Source organism: Cheilinus undulatus, linkage group 13 (assembly GCF_018320785.1).
Source record: "Cheilinus undulatus linkage group 13, ASM1832078v1, whole genome shotgun sequence".
In the NCBI taxonomy this organism is placed as follows: Eukaryota; Metazoa; Chordata; class Actinopteri; order Labriformes; family Labridae; genus Cheilinus; species Cheilinus undulatus.
The window spans coordinates 4,080,611-4,096,255 of record NC_054877.1 but is presented as its reverse complement, the minus strand read 5'-3'; the positions used below and the strand labels follow the sequence as shown (position 1 = coordinate 4,096,255).

Sequence of the window (15,645 nt, the reverse complement as noted above, 5' to 3'; positions counted from 1 at the left end):
TGTTTGATACCACCTCAACAAGTCTGTCATCCATTTAACTTGGGGCAAACTGCTGTCCACCCTCACAGAGCTTTTTTTTTAGGATGCTCCAAAAGTTCTCAGTAGGGCTGAGGTCAGGGGATGATGGTGGCCACACCATGATTTCCTTTATACCCATAGCAGCCAAGGCCTCAGTGGGATTTTCTTTTCTCTTTTTTTGCAGCATGGGATGGCGCGTTGTCTTGCATGAAAATGATTTCACTCTAGAAGGCACGGCTCTTCTTTTTGTACCATGGTAGGGAATGGTCAGTTAGGAACACATATTTTGCTGAGGTCATTTTGACACCTTCAGGTACCTGAAAGTGGCCTACCAACTCACCTCCAATGATGCCAGTACTAAACATCACTCTACCACCTCCTTGCTGATGTTGAGACATGGTGGCCATCCACCAACCATCCAGAACTCCATCCATCTGGACCATCCAGTGTAGCATTGCATTCATCAGTGAATAAAACTTCAAACTTTAAAATTAGTCTTCATATAAGACTGGAAGATCCTGCATGGAGGTTCTTAGGACTCCAGAGGCACCAGCAGCTTCAAATACCTGTTTGCTAGTCATAAGTGAAATATTCACAGCTGGTCTCTTAATACGACGAGTTTAACTCACAGAAACTTTCCTTAATAGGCCTTTATCTGAACCCATCTGCATTCTGAATCACGCATAAATCTTTTCACAGTACGAATTTCTCTTAATTTTTCCTCAAATATCCAGTGTTTTCATACCTTTTGCAAGATGCTTCACTATTTCACTCTTTCCATCTGCAGAGAGCTCTTTCTTTTACCCATATTGTAGAAGGCCGTGTTTTGCTTAATAATGTGGAACAAATTAAGCTCAGTGTTAGTTCATGCAGGACACAGTAGTCATACCCTCAGCTGTGATCAGCTTGCGGCCTGCTGATCCTAAGCTGGTCTCTGCTTGCATTAATGCTGACGTACCAAGGTGCTGCTGCTGCAGGCTGCCTCCTCCTTTGTAGCATAACACTTTGTGCACCCTCATATTCAGATTTATGCTGCTATGGATTAGTTGCTTTTGAACAAATTTTATTGTATTATTATGAATTACTATAAATATATCAATCCATATGGAGGTCTCTAGCCATGCGCTCCCTGGAAGGTCAAAGCATGCTGCTTGACTAATCCAGGGAGCATCTTTTAAGCAGAGCCTTCTTTGCCGAGTTAAACTGTACATCCATTTTGCAATAAGATAGTTAAATGTATGTAGAGTGTTCCTGACTGAACCTCCCTAAGAAGCAGCGCAATTGAAAACCTAATTTAAAAACTAAAAATCAAATGTTTAATTTGAATCATATTTGCATAATAATTTGGAACCCTGTGTATAAAACTAAAGCTTGATGCCAAGCTTAATGTGATGTAATTGATGTCAAGTGACCTTTTCATGTTATTCTTTCTGCTGACAGGAAGTTCAGTTTGATTTCATACACATTCTTTCCATTTCTAACAGATTCAGTGGCTTCATTTGTGTGGTGGTCTAAAGAAAAGTGAAGTGTAGTGAATAAAATGACCACAGGACATGTTTTCTTTGTGGGTACTTTAATAATTTACAGCAAGTCTTCTAGAAACTGTCTTATTCAAGTGTTACTAGTATCAACACACCACAGATGAAGCTGTGATTTCTCTTCTAAAGAATAGCTGCTTCTCCATGTCAGTATAAAATAACAGTTGTTTCATGAAGTAAACATTTCCCCAATAGAAGCATCAAGATAATAAAACAGCAAAAACAAAAATTAGCTACAGCGCAACACTGAAAGTAAAAATACATAACATAAAAAACTGTCCTATTTTATGTGTCACAGCCTTAAATATTCAGAGACATTTACTGACACAAGTGCAGCCTTCATCCTGCAGACAACCTAACGCTATTGAATAGTTTCCCTCATTCATTATATATTGCCAAAGGCTGCTTTGCCACTGTAAACATGCTAAAGTACATCACTATGTAGACCAGACTGGCAGTGCCCCTTTTCACAGTTTTTTTCTCCCTTATTAGGTCATACTGCTACATTTAAAGTCACTGTAACGTGACTAAAAAGACTTTTATTTTAGTTTTGGTTTTGACAGGCCACTGTTATGAACCACCAAATTTCAGTCAAATAAAACGTCTCAATTAAGCTCCAAAATCATGAAAAAAATGAGACAGTAAAATCTCCTATGGGATGGTTTGGGCGGGTCAGTTAAATGAGCTGAAGCCACACTTACTAACGAGAAATACGATCCTCTTAAATTTTACAAAAAGCATCTGGTCAGGGAGCAGCTGCCTGACTCTGTGCCAGAGCAGAGAGACTAAAGTTGAAGTTGAATAAATTTACTGTTTTCTGGCATAAATCTCTCTGTTATGATAGTTTTAGTAATCCGCAGGCCACTGTAGCCGATCAGTGAAGGCAGTGACATCAGCTAACAACAGACTGTACTGATATGAACTGCTCCGTGTTTTATATCGTTGTATTAGGGGGGCGGAATAATTTACCATCAAGACATGTAATGTCATGGGCTATGATATTTGCTCTGCTCAAATAAAACCAAGTCAGGAAAGATATGAACAACTTTCTAATGGTCTAAATCAAAAATCAGGTCACACATAGATTCAATCATCAATCAATGAGTGCGCTGTCGGTTTTATTCTGGGTACACAAGTATCTTGTCAGACTGTAAACAATGTGCCCCAAATGGCTCAAGTAAATGCAGCTAAAAAGCTTTCTTTCTACCTGCTAGAAGTGTGGTGTGTCGAGTATTATGTGCAGAACGGTTTCAGAACTCTCAAGGTTTTTCCACTGTAGCGTACGGGCTTTTTAGCCGAGCATCGACTCTGTTCTCAGTAGGTACTTCACAGGGATGAGGATCAGCTTAGGCATCGTTCTCAGTTCTCTGTTCCGGCTCTGCTCCAGCCACAACCTTCAACACATACAACAGAAGAATGTTCATTTTTCTATTTTAACCTTTAGGGGTCCAAATTCAAACAGGCGTGAATTCATCATCTGATATTTTTGTCACATGATAGCATGAAAACAAAGCTATTACTTTGTGTGGAAAGTGCGATTTGTAAGCAGTCTTTAAGTTTTTGTTTGACATCAATAGAGTGGTGCAGTTGTGACATAATTTTGTAGGCACACCTGGAGGTTCGTGTCGCATGGGTTCCCTTGGCGTTGAGCCTATGGAATTTTTCACTGGGTTTTTTGGATTATTGCTGAAAATAAGCTGTGTCCAAATAAAAGTTTATGAAACTTACACGTTTTGTTCAGAAAGATAATCTTCACAAATTGATAATATAAGCATCATATCTCGTTTGTAATCTAACTGACGCAAGTAAAAAGCCAACATCATGCTATACCGAACACGGTCGACTGAATTTAGCGTCATCACCCGTGGATACAAGTGAACGGCAGGCTCAGATGCCGTGCTTTGGATGATGACATATAGTCTTCCCGACAAACGCTGTAGAGTCCTTGTTAGTTGTCTTTTAGCAACCACCTTTATTAAGATGTGGAAAGATACACAATTTAAAGGTGGGGAACATTTTGCACATCTCTTGAGCTTGTGTTCACTACAGACCTTATTTCAGGCATTTAACTGAAAACTTATTCAAAAATCCCATAGCCTTTTAGATGAGAGAACTGGAGGTGCTAAAATGTTAACTTAGGACTCATTCCTGCACCACTCTATAGGGTTAAAACATGTAAAACATGAAATATGATTATTTCAATTTGATAGAAAAATTAATGTTCTGTATAGGGGACAGTGGACCACACAGTGCAAATACCTGTGCATTTTTTTCATAATTTCAGCATTTTGTAATTTCTTTTTAAAAAAACGAAGCCTACAAGTTAATTCTGTCAGTAATCTCAAGCACAATCATTCACACCTAACATGCATCTTAATCACATCACATGACTCACATCCTCCTAAATTAGTGGGCTATTTAAGCTGCAAGATTTCTGGTCTCTTCCTCTGCTGATTTGCTGCCCCTGGATCAACACTGTGCTCTCGCCTTCAACCCACCTCCACCCCAGCATCCACCTGTTGGCTCTGACTGGGGGTTTAAGCTGTTTTCTTATCACTCCTCAAATTTCGTATGTAAAATCTGTGAGGAGTGGAATGACAATATATAGTTTTAAATTAAAAAATCAAATCCATTTTTGGTGGTTTTGTGGGGGAGGTTTTCGAGGTCCTATATTCTGATAGAGTAAATTAAACTTGGTTTATATTGTCAAAAGCAAAGTATTAGCAAAAAGAGAAAATAACCAGTGGATCTCTAATGGTTAATTGCTTTCTTAACTAAAATGTTGCTATAATTATGAATTAGCATTAAGGGTGAATGCATGGCAATAAAGGGAGTACTAGTTCAGAACAATCACTAAGTTTAAAACTGTTTCTTTAACCCAGACATTTGAAAAGCCACAGAAAATTATGATACATGTCCAGTTTATAATGAAAATAGTCTTACAAACAAAATTATGACAAATACCCCACAATATAATCATTATTATAGAAACTGTGGTGGATGTCATAAATTGAGAAATAAATCATAAAATGATTACTTCACTGGACATCATATGTGTTTACTTTTGCAGTATGGATGGGTTAATTTCATCAGGTGCCCAAATGGATTCATCCATTGTCACCAATTAACATAACAGACATGCTTTTGGTCTTGTTAACTGAAATTGAAAACAAGAAATGATTAATAATATAAAGAACTAATGAGAAATCCAAAACTACTACAACAACCAGAGACATGAGCTGCAGGCAGGTAGGAGTGAACAGCAGATTAGTGCAAACGTTAGAAAGCTAACTAGTTCTTGACATTGATGGCCCATGATTTAAGAGCATGGTGCATAATGATAGTGGCTCAATGGCAATTCTCTGTTTCTAAAACGCTTCAGAAATTATAAACTTGGAATTCTAAAAAGAGGCATAAAAAATATTCCCCCTTACCCTGAGCTCTTCGGGACCTTCATTTCCCCTTTCATCTGTTTGAGCTGCATGTTAGTTAAAACAAAAAAAAAAAAACAACACATCAAATCTGTTAGGTCATTCACAATACCAGAGCAATTTTAAGATTGTCTACAATGAAAAACAGCATTTGAGCAGTTAAATAATTCAATAGTAATGTAATTAGATTGTAAAGAGGGCTTCATTTACATGCAGAATAAATAATAAGCTAGTTTGAGTTGCTACCCTTACTCATTTACTGCTTTACATGGAAATAAAATTGTATGAATATTTTTATAGGGAAAATTAAAATTACACAACATGGCCTGTTAAAAATAAGCTACAAGTACCTGATGTTTCATATATATGTATTTTAGCTAAAACTAGTTTCCTTTTCATATATCTAGTCCGGCTTCTAGAAAACAAAAGAACAGTACAAGGCAAAAATATTAAGTTTACATCAAAAATACATACAAATAAAAGTTGTTAAAAAAATAAATTGAATTAAGTAGGGGTGGGCAATATATCGAGGATACTCGATGTATCCCAGCTTTTGCCACGCATGATGTATAAAATGACTATATCGCGAACATCCGAGTATAAATTATGTGGAGGTTTTGAGCCATCAGCGTGCATTTCTCACTGGAGGTTCGCTTCTCCCATTGTCCCTGAATGCATCGCTCACAGCAGAGAGCTCTCTCCCCCCCGCCCATCCAGAAAAATTTCTTCTGCACATGTGTGTTTTTGTATCAGCAGAGGAGAGAGAGGAGGTAAACTCAATGGGTAAACAGAGCAGCGTGGTGAGCTAGCGGCTAGTTTTATCTGCACTCAGAGAGGGACAACCAGAAACTGCTGGGTCTGTCATCTACCAGTTGTTCAGCTTTAAAAAGAAAAAGGTAGAACTCACGCGGTAATCGTTAAAATACGCAGCAAGATGACTCAGATATAATGGTAATGCTAAAGACATGAGCCCAGTGTTGTTGAAAAGCCATGATTTCAAAAACTCATAAAGACATTTAACCCAGAATACTTGATTTGCCTAGGTGGTCATTTTGCTGAAAAATCCCTGCCAGAGTCATACGTGTCAGAGAGAAGACGTCCAGCAGCGGACAAATGTGATCCACTTCTTCACAATTACGGAGCCTTATTTCAGTCTAACAGTTTAAAACACCGACAAGGAGGAGTTAAAATGTTCCCGCCTCCATACAAGCTTCTATCCCCCCGTGATCACACGGGAGAGCTTCTTGAATAAGCTCTTAAGATGCACTCATGTTATGTACTTGTCAGAAACCTCTCCAGCGTTCATCAGCACAGATAACGGACTAATACAATTACAGCTGTGAGCCTGAATGGTGGACTAGACTGCAGGGTTTAAGCCAGTGGCTGCATGCAGGATTGGTGAGTCTTGTGGGGTTTTTTTACCCTTAATGGGGAAAATAATTGTTTTATAATCAGCATTAGTAAACATAACACAGAAAACATTTCAGGACTTTCCATACTTTCCACTTTTATGAATGTTTGATTTGTTAGTAAAAGATGTAAGTCCTTTTAAAATAAAACAGTGTGTTGAATTTGACTTGTTACTGATTTCTGCCCTTTCTGCATACAATTTTATTAAAAATCCAATAGAACAGTCTGTTTTAATCACCAAACTAGTGTCATTTGAAGCTGAATTAAACATTATACAGACAGAGGACATATCAAAGTATTGCAATTTATATCGTGTATTGGGATACAGCAAAAAGTATATTAGGATATCACTTTTAGGCCATATGACCCAGCTCTAGACTGGAGGGTTAGAATTTACTTCATAGTTACAAAAATTACAGCAACATGGAACAATTAGAAATGACATCTCACATATCTGATTTTGTTGTAGCCACCTATTGATGCTTCTATTAAAGTCCCTGTTACATGATATTGAATCTTTTTTTTTTTTTTTTTTTTTCCAGGATTGTTGTATGATAGGATACTGTGCTATAAACCACCAGGCTGAATTTCAGTCATGAAAAACATCTGAAGGCACTGACATCTGCAAAAAACAGACTGTACTGATATGAACTGCTCTGTGATTTTATATCGTTTTGTATCGCGGGGGGGGGCAGCTATTCCCCATAAAGATTGGTGATGTCATGGACTCAGATTTTTACCCTGACCAAATTAAACCGAGCCAGGAAAGAGGTGAAAAACTTCTAATGGTCTAAATCAAAGATTCAGCCACATGCTTACAGCAACCTTACTCCATCATATCGACTGTGATAAAACACAAAACTTGGATCTCACCGTACTTGGACTTTAAAAGTCTTTATGTCTTGTGTTGATTTTATTTCAGCTGGTTGTGCAGTCCACATTAGAGATCTTTTACAGAAAAAGCTGACTACCAAAGGGGGTCTTCGGATGGGAAATTTGGCAATGACCATTGGCTGTGCCCCTGGTGATCCTACCACTAGTTAGCGTGACGAGAAGTTTCTTAAATTTCTTCACGAGGATCACACTGCAGACCTCTATGGTGGGGCGTTTGGGACTCATCTGTTGCAGACCTCCACAATGGGGTGACCTAGACCAGGAGAGGGAAATGATGTACATTACCCAATCTGGGTACAGAGGGTACAGTAAGTGGCTATTTTTCCTAACAGCCAAGTTTTATTGATAAAAATCCAAAATTTACTAAGGGGATACATTTAAATTCATCACATCACAGACTCAGGAAAACCCAAACCGGGTTAGGGTTAGGCACCTGAACCCTTAAGTTAGGGTTAGGGTGGGTGGGAGGGGGATAAAATTAAAAGTAACACACCAAAAACTAGAGAAAAACTCAAAAAGGGTTAGCACGTCGCTCTCCTCCCTACAATCGAGGTCGCCCCATTGTAGAGATCTGCAACAGATGAGCCCAAAATGCCCCCCCATAGAGGTCTACAGCCCGATGCCATGACATTTCTGGTGCCAAGTTTTGTAAGCATCTAAAAGCCAGTTTCAAAGATGAGAATTTCATAGAACAATCTTTGACTTACATTGTCTTTTCCAACAACGATAAAGTACTGCTCCAACAACCAAAAGCATGATGATGATGAGGATGATAACGACGGTAGTGACAGTTGCTGCTACATGGGACTCTAAGAAGGAAAGAGAAAGCATAGTTTGAAATTCAGAACTAGGTTTAATCTTTATGTTTTGTAAACCTTTGCTTTTCAAAAACTGGTTGGATATGGTTTAATTAAGATGTGTGATGCATGCAGAAAGTCACTACATATTCAAACAACAACTGCCTGATTTTAAAAGTCCCCCTGGTAGAGGGCATTCTGAACTACAACCCTAATTTTAATAAAGTGTAAAACCCATATTTTATTCACAATAAAACATGTCAGATGTTGAAACTGAGACCACATTTTGAATTTGATGGCAGCATCACACGTCCTGCGTGGTATCCGTGCCAAAGACCCAGCATCCCAAGGACCCTAGCTGCTATAGGCTGGTGGCCTTAACATCCCACCTCATGAAGGGCCATGGAGCGGCTTGTCCTTGACCACCTGCGCCCCCTGGTGAGCTCATCCATGGACCCGCTGCAGTTCGCGTACCAGCCTGGCATCGGAGTGGACGATGCCATCATCTTCCTCCTCCATCGAGCTCTTTCTCACCTGTAGTTGTCTGGGAGCTCTGTTCGGGTCCTCTTCCTGGACCTCAGCAGTGCTTTCAACACCATCAGGCCGGACATCCTGTCGGACAAGCTGGAGCTGTCTGGAGTGGACCTACACCTCACATGCTGGATTGTGGACTATCTCACCAACCGCCCACAGTATGTGGGGACCCGGGAATGTGTGTCAGAGACCGTCCTCTGCAGTGTAGGGGCCCCCCAGGGAACGATGCTGGCGCCGTTCCTCTTCACCCTCTACACTGCTGACTTTTCCCACCCATCACCCACCTGCCACCGGCAGAAGTTCTCTGACGACTCTGCCATCGTCGGCCTCATCACAGATGGGGATGACCGGTCGTATAGAGGACTCATCCAGGACTTGTGGACTGGTGCCAGCGGAACCACCTACAGATTAACGCTAGTAAGACCAAGGAGGTGGTTGTGGACTTTCGGCAGCGCTCCCACTCCCCCCCCTCACCAGTGAACATCCAGGGAAGGGGCACTGAGATGGTGACATCTTACAAGTACCTGGGTGTTCATCTGAACCATGAACTGGACTGGTCTGATAACACCACCGCACTTATCAAAAAAGGTCAGAGCAGACTCTATCTGCTCAGGAGGCTGAGGTCTTTTGGGGTGCAGAGGGCACTCCTGAAGACCTTCTATGACTCTGTTGTGGCCTCGTCCTCTTCTATGGCGTGGTCTGCTGGGGGAGCAGCATCCCAGCAGCTGACAGGAAGAGGCTGAACAAACTTATAAAGAAGGCCAGCTCTGTCCTGGGATGCCCTCTAGAACCTGTGGAAGAGGTGGGGGAGAGGAGGATGACAGCCAAGCTGTCCTCCATGATGGACAACAACTCCCACCCCCTCCAACACACACTCACTGCACCAAGGAGCTCCATTGGTGACAGGATGATCCAACCAAAGTGTGTGAAGGAGAGGCATCGCAGGTCTTTCCTTCCTGCAGCTGTTAGACTCCAAAACAGAAACTGCTCAAATTAATCTGTGCAATAACTAATTTATATGTATAATCTGTACACGTTTGTATATATATTTGTGTATATATGTGTGTGTATAGGAGTACATATTAATATCTCCACCACACCCAATCTGTAATATACCCAACCTGTACATAACTGTAAATACTATTTATAATTTGTAAGTTAAAGTTTTTACACACCATAATTTTGGATATATTAGTGTTTTTGCAACACTACTTTAATTTGTACTCTATTTCTATTGTGTGTGTTCTATTGTATTTTCTATTGTTTCTGTCACCAATGGCCTGCTTTGACTAAGATACTTTTTGCTGCTGTAAATTGGATTTCCCCTTGTGGGACTAATAAAGGAATATCTTATCTTATCTTATCTACATCTGAAAAAAGTAGAGACATGGCCATGGTTATCACTGTGTAGCGTCCCCTCTTCTTTTAACAACAGTCTGCAAACATCTGGGAATGAGGAGGCTATTTGCTGGAGCTTTGGGAGAGGAATGTTTTCCCATTATTATCTGATGTTGAATTCTAGCTGCTCAACAGTCCTCAATAGCTTATTTGCTGGATTTTTCATTTTATGATGCCATAGGCACTAATGTAATACCTTATCATCAGAGATGCAGGCTTTTGAACTGTGTGCTGACAACAAGCTGGATGGTCCCTCTCTTTAGTACACAGTAGGGCTGGGCAATTAATTGCAAATTAGATTAAATTGCAATATGGCCTGCTGGAATTGTCAAATCACAGAAGGTGCAATATTTCATTGACCTGAAATTTGTGTCAAAATACCAGTTTAGAACACTTTTGTTGCAGCAGTGATGTTATGCATTACGTATCATATAATCATGCAAGTGCCATATTTTTAGAATAGTGCACAAAAATCCTATTTTCTTCATTTTTGTATGTTTTTCTTATTAAATATGAGAATTATACACAAATTTTGATTACCTTTGAGACAACAGTTCATATCAAATTTGCAAAATGAGTAATAAACCATCACAATTAGATAATTTTCAAAAAATTATTTGGCCATATTTTAATCTAATATTGTGTTGGTTATAGTATAGAATGAATTATTGCTTGTTTTTGTTGAAAAATACATGAGATGAGGAATTTAAAAAATGTTCACTTATTCAGTTGCAATTGCAATATTGGGTAAAAATAATTGCACTTAGATTATTTTTCGAAATCATTCAGCCCTAGTACACAGCACACAGTTGTCATGGTTTCCAAAATTTCAAATGTGAATTCATCTCACCACCGAACGGTTTTCCATTTTGCCTCAGTCCATTTTAAATGAACTTTGGCCCAGAAAAGACGGCAGTGTTTCTGGATCATGTTTACATATGGTGTCTTCTTTGTATGGCACAGCTTAAACTTACATTTGTGGATATAACGCCAGACTGTGTTGAAAGACGATGATTTTAGGAGTGTTCCTGAGTCCATGCAGTGATTTTCAGTACAGAATCAAACCTGTTTCTAATATTGACCTTTGGCTTTGACCTTGTGCACAGAGATTTCATCAGATGCTCTGCATCGTTTGATAATATTATGAACTATAGATGGTGGGGTATTCTACTCAAGTCTATGCAATCAGATATTGGGGAACATTTTTCAGAAATTGTTCCATAATTTTTAGACAGTTTGTCTCAGACTGGTGAACCTCTGCCCATCTTTACTTCTGAGGGACTCTGCCTCTTTAAAATGCTCCTTTAGTACCTAGTCTTGGTCCTTACCCGTTGCAAATTAACCTATTACTTGCAAGATGCTCCTCCGGCTGTTTTTCATGAGTACCACTTACTTTTCCAGCCTTTTGTCCCTACTTTTTTGATGTGCGTTGCTGCCATAAAATCCAAAATGAGCTCATGATTTTTCATGGTAAAAACTCTCAGTTTCAGCACCTGATATGTTCTGTTGTGAATAAAATATGGGTTTAAGAGATCTGCAAATCATTGCATTCCATTTTTTTACATTTAGCACAGCACCACAACTTTTTTTGGAAATGGGGTTTAAACAGGAGGAATGAGGTCACTGATCATATAAACTCTGACACAAATAATGTCATTCATTTTAAAGGCAAAATTACTCCTGTCTCTCATCATTGTGGACTATTTTAAGAGTTATCTTGCATACAAAAACATTGTACAAGATGACAGCAGCCTACAGTGAGAAAGTTTAGCTTCTTTTGAATTTGAATCATAACGTGGTTCAGCTCAGGCAGTTATGTCTTGAGAAATTCAACTCTAATCACCTTCAAATAATGAAAACTTTTATATGACTTTCCAATCAAGAATTCTTTAGTCTTACCAGGAGTCTTTTCACAAAGATCTTCAATCTTCATGACGTCCTTTTCTGAGCTGACGTGGTTGCTATGGTTACAGATGACTGAGCCATTCTCCAGGTAGACGTCCAAAGAAGCACCAGGTGTTGTTCCCTCTCCTCCGTCATGAGAGCAGGTTTGGTTTCTACATGTGAACGTGCTGCTGATGTTAGAGTCCAGAGTTCTGCAGATCACTGTGAGGTTAGACGAGTCTGAGCTGCAGAATTTAACTTTCAGTTCTACTCTAGACACTGGATCTGTAGGAATCAGAGTAAATGTGAGGAGGTTATAGACAGAGAACAACTTAATCCACATTTATAATGTGAGGAAACTTACCCTGAACTGTGAGCTTGTATTTGGCTACATCAGTGACACTGTCACTGGTAACATGTGCTGTGTAAACTCCACTGTCACTCAGCTGAACATTCTTTAACAGCAGAGAGTCATTTTGTGCAAAAAAAATGGCTCTGGATTCATAACCATTAAAAAATTTTGGTTGTGTTTGAGAAAAACGTTTTACAATGGTCAATGTCAATGGTCCTATAATGGTCCTAATGTCATCATAAAACCAAGTTAAACTGTGGTTTTCCTCGTCTTTATTGAGATCCAGGAGTAAATCCTTTCCTGTCCGCACAAACACATCAGTCCCTGCAAAAGAAGAGAAATCAGAATCAGCTATATGACTACAGAAACCATAATCTGCCACAGAGATGAAGATTAGCAAACAGCAGCAGTACATCTCCATTCACATGATGGGACAGTTAGTCTAGTTTGATGAAGAGAGTCTGAACGGACACTAACACTATATTGCCAAAAGTATTGGCTCACCTGCCTTGACTTGCATATGAACTTAAGTGACATCTCATTCTTAATCCATAGGGTTTAATATGACGTCGGTCCACCCTTTGCAGCTGTAACAGCTTCAACTCTTCTGGAAAGGCTTTCCACAAGGTTTAGGAGTGTGTTTATGGGAATTTTTTGACCATTCTTCCAGAAGCGCATTTGTGAGGTCACACACTGATGTTGGACGTGAAGGCCTGGCTCTCAGTTTCCGCTCTAATTCATCCTAAAGGTGTTCTGTCAGGTTGAGGTCAGGACTCTGTGCAGGCCAGTCAAGTTCATCCACACCAAACTCTCTCATCCATGTCTTTATGGAGCTTGCTTTGTGCACTGGTGCACAGTCATGTTGGAAGAGGAAGGGGCCATCCCCAAACTGTTCCCACAAAGTTGGGAGAATGGAATTGTCCAAAATCTCTTGGTATGCTGAAGCATTCAGAGTTTCCTTCACTGGAACTAAGGGGCCAAGCCCAGCTCCTGAAAAACAACCCCACACCATAATCCCCCCTCCACCAACCTTAACACTTGGCACAATGCAGTCAGACAAGTACTGTTCACCTGGCAACCGCCAAACCCAGACTTGTCCATGGTGATGTATGGCTTGGATGCAGCTGCTCAGCCATGGAAACCCATTCTATGAAGCTCTCTACGTACTGTTCTTGAGCTAATCTGAAGGCCACATGAAGTTTGGAAGTCTGTAGTGAGTGACTCTGCAAAAAGTTGGTGACCTCTGGCACTATGCGCCTCAGCATCCGCTGACCCTGCCCTGTCATTTTATTTGGCCTACCACTTCGTGGCTGAGTTGCTGTTACTCCAAATTGCTTCCACTTTGTTATAATACCACTTACAGTTGACTGTGGAATATTTAGGAGCGAGGAAATTTTCATCACTGGACTTGTTGAACAGGTGGCATCCTATCACAGTACCACGCTGGAATTCACTGAACTCCTGAGAGCGACCCATTCTTTCACGAATGTTCGTAGAAGCAGTCTGCATGCCTAGGTGCTTGATTTTATACACCTGTGACCAAGGAAGTGATTGAACACCTCATTTCAATTATTTGGATGGTTGAGTGAATACTTTTGGCAATAAAGTGTATATACACTTGTAATTTTCATATCAAATTCAGTTCAGTTCAAACTGCATTGCTGTTATCACCTTTAAATATTCGAAACATCTTTCCCTTCACTGTCATTATTTGTGCTAATGTCAGTATTACAGTGATCATTGCTTCATCTTTAAACACCCTTATTTCATCTCTAACCACTACTGGAATAGTTTTACTGAACCCAACAACAATACTACTTCACTGATACATTCATTAATAATATATTAATGCTGGTCTTCTTATAATGGGCCATAGTCTGTATTTCAATATTAATAATTAAGAGATTACTTCTGTCATGAATTTGTACTATACAAAGACTAATTGATATCCACATCAAATTATCAAAGTTACCAAGTACAAAGTCAAATATGTAACCTGTTTTGTCCCTTTTCTCAAGAACCAGGGATATATATCTTGCATGTTCTCTCTCTCATCTCTTATCTGCAATGGATCATTTCTCAGGTCAAAGTTTCCTCTTTTTTTAAGTAAGACTTAAAAGAGCCGCAAGTCGTTGCTCAAGAGCCACACGTCATGAGTATCACCAGACTGAGAAGAAACCGAAAGCTCCAGCAACTCTTGCAGCTTACAGAACTGTATAAGACTGGCATGTTTCCGTTTGTAGCCTTCACAGGGTCTTCAAGAAAAATACTGTAAACATCATTGGATCTTTCATAATGTAAAAGAAATGTGAAAATGTGAATAATTGTGAAAATATAATGTGAAAATAATGTAACCAATCAGATACCTCCACATATGATATACCTGCCAATAGGATAACAGGACCAAGGTAAGATGATCACATGATTTATGACCAATAGACACCTGCCAGAGAGGCAAAGGGGGTTTGTCTAATGGGAAACTGGCAGCAAATATCCCCTGTTGCACTTAAAGGCCCTCTTTACACCAACCATTTAAAGTGATCCATGTATGTCCATTAAATCCAGATCTAGACTATAATTTTAAAACCAAATCTAAAGCACAAAAACGACTTTAGGGTTGACTTTTTCTCAAATTTCCCATTCACTAAAAACAGTTATAAAGACAGTTGTTACAGAGGGTTAAGTCTAAATCTACTGTATTGTCTCTGTAATGAAGAACAAATTGGTTCTTACCTTTTGCTACACAGAAGTAAAGCGGAGACACAGAGACAAGCAGGGTGATGTAACCCATACAATGAGCCATACTGGAAGAACTCCAAATGTCTTAGTCAATGTTAGATTGCTTCATCTATTGCTACAGTCTTCTGCTGTGTTTCGTCCAGGGTAAGAAATCTGTAGCGATGCGTCGTTGCGAACGAGCTGGTTGTACGTGGCGTCTCTTTAGTGTAAATGATGGTTGGCAGCACACTGTTGAGGGCCGTCCACCTCTTCTGGCCCCTTCTTCCCGTCAGAATGTACCAATAATAAAGGGAGGGTTTTTCTCTTCACCGTTCTGCTAGAGCCAACGACACAAAGACACTTCCTCATCAACATAAGCACTGAAGTTGACACAGAGGCTGTTTCTCAAAGTTCAGGATCCTTCCTCTGTGTCAGGTCCCTTGGAAATGAGGCCAGAGTCGTCCCTGGGAAGTCTTAAACACACATTTTGAACAGGCTAGCAAGTGACGTGATTACGTCATAGGAAGTGACGCACCCATTTACACACAGAAATCAAAATAAGAGGGGTACTAACAAATTTTACTCAGCACCGTCTAATAATAATCAAAATATATATACTAACATGATCATATAAACGTATTGATGTTGTCATTTAATATAATCGCATAATC

The 15,645-nt window shown here is 39.7% G+C and overlaps 1 protein-coding gene across 2 annotated transcripts; it reads right to left on the bottom strand.

Annotated features, from left to right (window-relative positions):
• Positions 1-1,590: 1,590 nt before the first annotated feature.
• Positions 1,591-15,401, bottom strand: LOC121520413. Of its 2 annotated transcripts, XM_041803846.1 has the most exons (6): positions 14,990-15,401; positions 12,269-12,580; positions 11,920-12,189; positions 7,999-8,100; positions 4,991-5,034; positions 1,591-2,950 (listed from the first exon to the last, which is right to left on the bottom strand). In XM_041803846.1, the coding sequence occupies exons 1-6, from the start codon at positions 15,057-15,059 to the stop codon at positions 2,903-2,905; spliced, it is 846 nt and encodes a 281-aa protein (XP_041659780.1). In that variant the 5' UTR covers positions 15,060-15,401; the 3' UTR covers positions 1,591-2,902. The 2 variants fall into 2 exon arrangements, with proteins under 2 accessions (XP_041659780.1, XP_041659781.1); XM_041803847.1 differs by lacking the exons at positions 1,591-2,950; positions 4,991-5,034 and adding an exon at positions 6,934-7,544.
• Between the last annotated feature and the right edge of the window lie 244 nt (positions 15,402-15,645).

What these genes read in the sequence shown, in the direction of transcription:
- LOC121520413 (XM_041803846.1), bottom strand. Translation starts at nt 15,059, where the DNA reads ATGGCTCATTGTATGGGTTACATCACCCTGCTTGTCTCTGTGTCTCCG. An exon ending in TTACTTCTGTGTAGCAAAAG is followed by an intron (nt 12,581 to 14,989) that starts GTAAGAACCAAT and finishes CTTCTTTTGCAG; the next exon opens with GGACTGATGTGTTTGTGCGG. An exon ending in AAGGTCCCGAAGAGCTCAGG is followed by an intron (nt 2,951 to 4,990) that starts GTAAGGGGGAAT and finishes TATGTGTTGAAG; the next exon opens with GTTGTGGCTGGAGCAGAGCC.